The sequence below is a fragment of the Phascolarctos cinereus genome, unplaced genomic scaffold, assembly GCF_003287225.1.
Source record: "Phascolarctos cinereus isolate Bilbo 61053 unplaced genomic scaffold, phaCin_HiC Scaffold_726;HRSCAF=1367, whole genome shotgun sequence".
Taxonomy (NCBI): Eukaryota; Metazoa; Chordata; class Mammalia; order Diprotodontia; family Phascolarctidae; genus Phascolarctos; species Phascolarctos cinereus.
Genome location: NW_027556098.1, coordinates 89,044,446 through 89,051,606, shown reverse-complemented (window position 1 = coordinate 89,051,606; position 7,161 = coordinate 89,044,446). Strand labels below are relative to the sequence as shown.

The following is a 7,161-nucleotide window of genomic DNA, read 5'->3' as shown; positions in this document are numbered from 1 at the left end:
CACCTCAGGCTAGAGCCCGCCCCGCTGGCTTTCAGACCCCGACGTGCCGGTATTCCCTGCATCCCCGGAGCCGAGTGACAGAGAGGACGGACGCCGGCGCAGAGAGGAAGGACGGAATGGGTGGTCGTGGGCTGCCTCGGCGTGACCGTGCCGAACGGGCGACGATGGAGCTCTTGTGGTGCGGATGCGGAACTTTGTCAAGCTCACGGTCACACCGTGACCAAGGGGTCAGTTTGACTTGTTCCCTCGGGCACGGCGGCACGGTGCTGAGTTTGTCATCTGGTTCGTCACCGGGGAAGAACTCTACTTCAGCTTGCAGTTTCGAATAATGGCTGCCACTTAGTAACTTAGTAACTACGTACAAGTCGTGTTCCTTCCTGGAGCCTGTTTCTTCATCTATAAATCCGGGACAAGAATTTTCCTGCTTAGTTTACAGGGCGGTTTTATATAAAGCCCTAAAATATAAATGTGAGCTAAACTGTGGGATGTAATCCAATAAAAAAAAGTACTAGGTTACATACTGAAGACCGCATTTCTTGCGTTCTCTTCTTCCGTCGCTTTCCTTCCCTCAAGAACAAGTCCCACGGCCCAAATAGTTGGCTGGCTACCGGAAGTGGCGTTATCCTACGTGAGCGCGCGACGGAAGAGGGCGGAGGAGGCCGCCCGCGTATATAAGAGTCTTTCCCACAATCCTCTCTTCCTCTTCGCCATCTTCCTCCCGTTTGCAGCCATGAAGTAAGTAAAGATGCTTGCTTCCCAATCCGTGGCCATCCTCGGCCCGGAGGCCGCTGCGTTCGCCGCTATGGCACTTCCTCGCTGGGGACGGCCTCCGTGTCTGATCTCCGTGGTTTTCGTTTCAGGGTCGAGCTGTGCAGCTTCAGCGGGTACAAGATCTACCCAGGTCACGGGAGGCGCTACGCCCGCACGGACGGGAAGGTGAGACGCGCTCGCGCCGTTCTCGGGCCCCGGGACGTGACGGAGCCGCCGGGCGGGCCCGGGGTAGACCGCGAGCGGCCGGCGAGCTCCCGACGCCGACGTGGGGGGATGCTGCCCTAACGACCGCAGTCCAGGCTCGATTTTTATTCCCATTTCATTTTTTGTTAACAAACATTCATTTCCGCCCCCACTCCAATATGGAAATAAAGTAAAACCCCTGTAAATAGGAGTTATCACGCAATACAAATTTCCATATTGTTACCCCCCCCCCGATGATTCTTCATTCATCATTTTGAATCCGTCATCCCAGTCGGGCTGGGTAGGATAGTCATTTAATGGCTGGTCATTACATTGATCGGAAATCTTACTCCACGTAAAGATTTTCGCTTTTACAGTGTTACTGTATAAGTTCTGGTTTTAGTGATTTTTCACTCTGCATTAGTTCATACAAGTTTTCCCTGAACCCCCCCCCCCAATCCTTTTCATCCCACAGGCCACAATCCATTCTCCCAATCGATTGACTGGTGTTCCCTTTAGTTTCCAGTTCTTTTCCAGTATAAAAAGTTGCCGTAAACTTGTTTGTATATAGAGGTCTGGGTCATCGTTCGTGAACTTATCCTTTGGCTGAGGTTCTGGTAGTTTATCATAATGGCCTTCTGGCTTCCTACGAATTGGGGTTGTCTCTCCCATTGGTCATTTGCCTAAAACGATAATAATTCTTTCTATTGTGCAGTACCTGATGATTTCGGATAACCTGTTAAAATTTTCTCACTACAGGTCTTCCAGTTTTTGAATGCAAAATGCGAGTCTGCATTCCTTTCAAAGAGGAACCCCCGGCAAATCAATTGGACTGTCCTGTATAGGAGAAAACACAAGAAGGGACAATCGGTTAGTAAAATTATTTGGTATTTTAGTGGGCCTTTTTCATCCTTAACCTATGATGGGGAACTTTGTTCCCCCAAAGCAGATGATGAGTGTTGTATCTAACTTGCCTGAAATTCTGAAAAGTTAAGTAACTTAGGGTTACAGATAATATGTATCATAAGGAAGACTTTGATTGGAGGGCCATCCTTATGGCTACAACCTGCCTTTCATGGCAACTAGAAAAATAACCCTGGCCAGGGTTCTAATTTAAAGGTTGTCAAAACACACTGAAAACGTAAGCTGGTATTATGGTGGAAATAGAACAGATCGATAAATTGCTGGAGTGTCTTTTTTTTTTTAAGTAAACTTAAAGGAGAACCTTACTTTGCCATTTTCCTTTGTAATAGAATAATGATTTTAACGAAGTTTAGGTTATAGGAATTTTTCAGATGATAACTGGATTGGTCTTCTTTTAGTGATATTTCTGACATGGTTACATTTGATATTGATGTAATTGGAGGTTACTTATGTGTTGATTTAGTTCTGGAATACTCCAAAGGGTCCTATTGAAAATCACAGCAAAAGAGAATCTCATAGTAGTGGATTAAATGACATCTTTGGAGGTATAAAAATAAAGTAGTACGTACTTTGAAAGTTTGAGGGTCTAAAATTGGAGATGCCAGGATGGGACGGAATTAAAGAACCAAGCTTTTAAAAGGTGTTCCATTGGGAAGAAAACAAACCTAATAATGAGTTTACATTTACATGCAACTTTCTGTATAGCTATGTGAACTCTATTGGATCACCTAGTGAATAGGTCCAACTCTGTTAGATCACCTCCTTGTTTTGCTGATGAAACAGCTGAGGCTCAGAGATGCTATGACTTATCCAGAGTTACAGTTGGCAGCTTAGGAAAAAAGCTAGACATGATCCAGGCCTTCCGATCCCATGGACTGTTTTTGATATACTTCTCTCTAATATATTTGCCAACCTAAGAAGCACCTAGGATTGAGCCTGGACCCAGAGTCAGGAAAACCTGAGTTAAATTCCAGCATCACATCCTAAATAGCTTTGTGATGCTGCAAGTCATAAGTCAACCTCAGTTTCCTTGACTATAAAATGAGGATAATAGCTCCAACCTCAGAGTTGTTATGAAAATCAAATGAGATAATATTTGTAAAGTGATTAACATAGTGCTGGTCACATAGTAGGCACTTAATGATTATTTCTTCTGAGGCTGCCCCCATCCCCGCTTTATCTAATATCAAATGCTGTGGTCATCACTTATATTTTTATGCAGATGCTTATCAGCAAGCATTTATTAGGAGCCATATACTGTACAAGGTCCTAGTGGTAGACAAACATTAAATTATCTCTGCCCCAAAGGAATTTATTTCTAGCATTGGGAAAATATGTACAAATATAAGTAAATACAAAGATTTGAGACAAGAGGATGCCTAGCACTTGAGGTGAACCTGCTGAATGACCTAAATCACCTTTAGGAGGTGGAAGAAGCTGAGGTTTCAAACAAGCTAGGGCTTCTGATATGCTTAGATCAAGAAGACAGTCATGCTAGACCCAGAGGGTCATGTGTAAAGAGTAGTAAATAGGTCAGTTTGACTGGGACATAGGGTACTTTGGTGGAGTGGAGTACATAATGAGTGGAAAGAAAGCCACATTGTGCAGTGTATGTAGTCTACTGAAAACTTTTTTTAGCAAGACAGATAGGTGCTTTAAGGAGTACCACTTTGTAAGGTGTAATTATCGTATATTTTAGTGTATAGTGGGACTGTATAGGTCCAAAGACCAATTAAGAAATATTGATGGGGCTTGAATTAGAGCTGCAGGCTTGAAAATGGAGATGATGAAATATGTTGGCGAAATGATCTGGAGGTAGAATTGGCAAGTCTTGGCAGTTGATATATAGGCAGTTAAGGGGGCAAAGAAGTGTCTGAGGCTTTGAATTTTGCTGAATGGAACGATTGTTGATGTCAGAAAGTAGGGATGTAGAATGTGTAAGGAACATTGTCAGGGGTCTTGGGTCTTTTGTGGTGTTAGGTTTTAGTGGATCCATATTTCCTGTTGCTTGTCCATGTGAAAGGCAAGTGCTAGGTAAAATTAAACTGGGCACTTGGATTGTCTAACTTTTAAAAAGCAGTAAAAAATGGCCAGAGTAGGCAAATGGAGGGGCATTTGCAACTGAATATTTGAAGTGGAATTATTTTACTGAATACATGCCCTCTTTTGGCTCCCTGCCCTTAAAATAATAAAATGGGCACGTTTTATAAGCATTTCTTCCAAATATATTAGTAGGAAGTGCACTGAATTTGGTCACAACCTGGGATCAATTCCTGTCTTGGCTGTTAGTAACCATGTGGCCTTGGGCAAGCTGTTCTCTCTGGACCTTATCTATAAAATGAGGGAGATTGCACTAGATTGTTTCTAAGTCAGTGTTCTAATTCTTCCTATGGTTAACTCTTCTTCAGACTCCCCAGTTAATGAAATGCTGTTAATTTTCTTTAGGAAGAGATTCAAAAGAAAAGAACTCGCCGCGCTGTTAAATTCCAGAGGGCCATCACTGGGGCTTCTCTTGCTGATATAATGGCCAAGAGGAACCAGAAACCTGAAGTTCGAAAGGCCCAACGAGAACAAGCCATCAGGTGAGGACTCATTTATTAGTTTGCAGTGTTAACTGTCACACTTGTCCTCATTAGTCTGTTGACATATATGTAATGTTAAAAGCTAATACCAAAAAGATGTATATAGCTATTATGGCCATTGTGTGGCCTATGAACATTTGCTGTCTTCAATAGGATACAGATCAGAGACATTCTTTTCCTGTTACCACAAATTGGTTATGGGATGGTAAATAAAAGTTGTTTTTTTTTTCCCCAAATGTTTTGCTGCTTGCTAATCTCAAGATTAATGATAAGTAGCCCTACATTGAAGCTGAATGAAGCTGCAAAATTGGTGATTGTGTAGCTTTAGGGTATAAATGCTATTGCATTCATAGTGCTAACCCTTACCCCACGCTGCTAATGCCCACCCCATTCCCCACATGTGCTTTGCTCTGGGAACATAAGAATGTTTTCAGATTCATGTTGGAAATGAAATGTTCTTTAGGGTGGGAGAGTGGTTGGGAATTGTTTTCTGTTTTGCTACTAACACCTGGTTCCACTTTTCCAATTTTGTATTTCTGCTTAAGATAATTTTCACTTTCCAGGGCTGCCAAGGAAGCAAAAAAGGCTAAGCAAGCAACTAAGAAGACAGCTGCATCTGCTGCTAAGGTAATCATTGTCATACTCTGGTTCCTAGAGTATATTTACTTTGAATGTTAAATCACTGCAGTATGGGGGAAAGTAGTTCAGGCAGAAGCTGGGTGACTATAATTGGGACTATTGAAGATGGAGGTGGTTTCAGGTAACTGGAACTGGTCTCATTATGTCATCATTTGAACATTGGAAGTGTATAAACAAGACCACCTCCATATGTAGGCAGTTAAGGGGGGTAAAGAAGTGTCTGAGGCTTTGAATTTTGCTGAATGGACTGATTGTTGATGTCAGAAAGTAGGGATGTAGAATGTGTAAGGAACATCGTCAGGGGTCTTGGGTCTTTTGTGGTGTTAGGTTTTAGTGGATCCATATTTCCTGTTGCTTGTCCACGTGAAAGGCAAGTGCTAGGTAAAATTAAAACTGGGCACTTGGATTGTCTGACTTTTAAAAAGCAGTAAAAAATGGCCAGAGTAGGCAAATGGAGGGGCACAGTCACAAATAAACAGCTTCTTTTGTTTCCTAGTTTTAAGTTGCAGAGAAGATGCTGACCTGCATTGGATAGAGCTCTGGGTCTGGAGTTTAGAACCCCCAAGTTCACATCCAATCTCAGATACTTATTAGCTGTGTGACCATGGGCAAGTCACTTAACCTCTGTGCCTCAGTTTCTTCCTCAGTAAAATGAGGATAATAATGGCACCTTTCTTTCATGGTTGTTGAGACAATGGAATGAGGTAATAATTGTAAAGTGTTTAGCATAGTGCCTGCACATAGTAAGCACTATGTAAATGTTAGCTATCTCATAATTATTACTACTGTTACCAGTGAAATAACTGGTCTAGTCGCCTGTGTTTATCAGTGTATCCCAAAGCTAGTCTTAGGTCTCCCTAAGAAGCATTGTAAAGAATCTTAAGCCAGGTATATACCAATACTAGACTTGGGACCAGATCTACATAAGGGGCTGGATGGGTTTGAAGAGGAGGAAAGGGAAGAAAAGGGGGGTTGGTGGCAGTTTTATTTTTGTGCTTGATTTGAAATGATAAATTATTGAATGATGTAAAGGAAAATTGGAATCATGGCATATTAATTCCTGTCTTTTTATAGGCTCCTACAAAGGCTGCACCTAAACAAAAAATTGTGAAGCCGGTGAAAGTTTCTGCACCCCGAGTTGGTGGAAAACGTTAATTGTCTACTAAGTTGGATTAAGTAAAATAAACTTTAAAGCAACAGTGTTGACCTCAAGTGATTTATGAATTTTACCTCATACTATGAACGTTTAAGATTTGGCTTCATGAAGTTCATGATTGCTTAAGAAGCATACTTGTTTTATTTTTGCTAAAAATCAAGCTGTTCTGAACTGGGGAAATGATGGAATTGCCTTTAAATCGTGAAAGTTTTTGACATTGCATACTCTTTTATCAAGTTGAATTTCCAGTATTTTCATATGACATAAAAAAACACCATAAAATTAGATCATTTTGCCCTTTATGCAGATTGCTGGATTCTTAGTTTGCTTAGGTTTGGCAATGAGACATATGCCAATGTTAAAAGTAATTCTTTTCCCTTTATTTTTCATTTTTAATTTATGGGGAAAAAAGCATTTCCATAACATAAAAAAGATGACTGCACACAAAACTGCAACTCTTAATATGCACAAATTGCTATTACTTTCAAATGTACAACAAAACTATCATGTAAATTTCTTTTTTCCTCCCCCCTCCCCACCCTAGCCCTAGACATGGTTACCATTAAGCACAAATAGGTATATGTATAAAATTATTCAATATGTTCTTCTTTTTATCAGTTCTTTCTCTGGATGTAGATAGCTTTCTTCTCTTATAGTTAATTTGGATATTTATAATAGTCAAAATAACTTATTCAAAGTCATTCTTAGAATAGTGTTGCTGTTATGGTATACCACGTCTTCTTGGTTCTGTTCATTTTGCTCTTCATTATCTTGTGTATTTTTCTAAGGTCATTTAGCTCATTTCTTACACCACAATAGTATTCCAAATTGATAGGCATCCCTGTAATTTCTAATTCTTTGCTGCCACAAAGAGAGCTATTTTTCAAGTGAATTTATCATTTTTTT

General features: G+C 40.9%; 1 protein-coding gene across 1 annotated transcript; it reads left to right on the top strand.

Annotated features, from left to right (window-relative positions):
* Positions 1-508: 508 nt before the first annotated feature.
* Positions 509-6,298, top strand: RPL24 (ribosomal protein L24). Its single transcript, XM_020999855.2, has 6 exons — positions 509-735; positions 861-936; positions 1,714-1,824; positions 4,324-4,460; positions 5,024-5,087; positions 6,174-6,298. Exons 1-6 carry the CDS (start codon positions 731-733, stop codon positions 6,252-6,254), a joined length of 474 nt encoding a protein of 157 aa, XP_020855514.1. The 5' UTR covers positions 509-730; the 3' UTR covers positions 6,255-6,298.
* Positions 6,299-7,161: the final 863 nt, after the last annotated feature.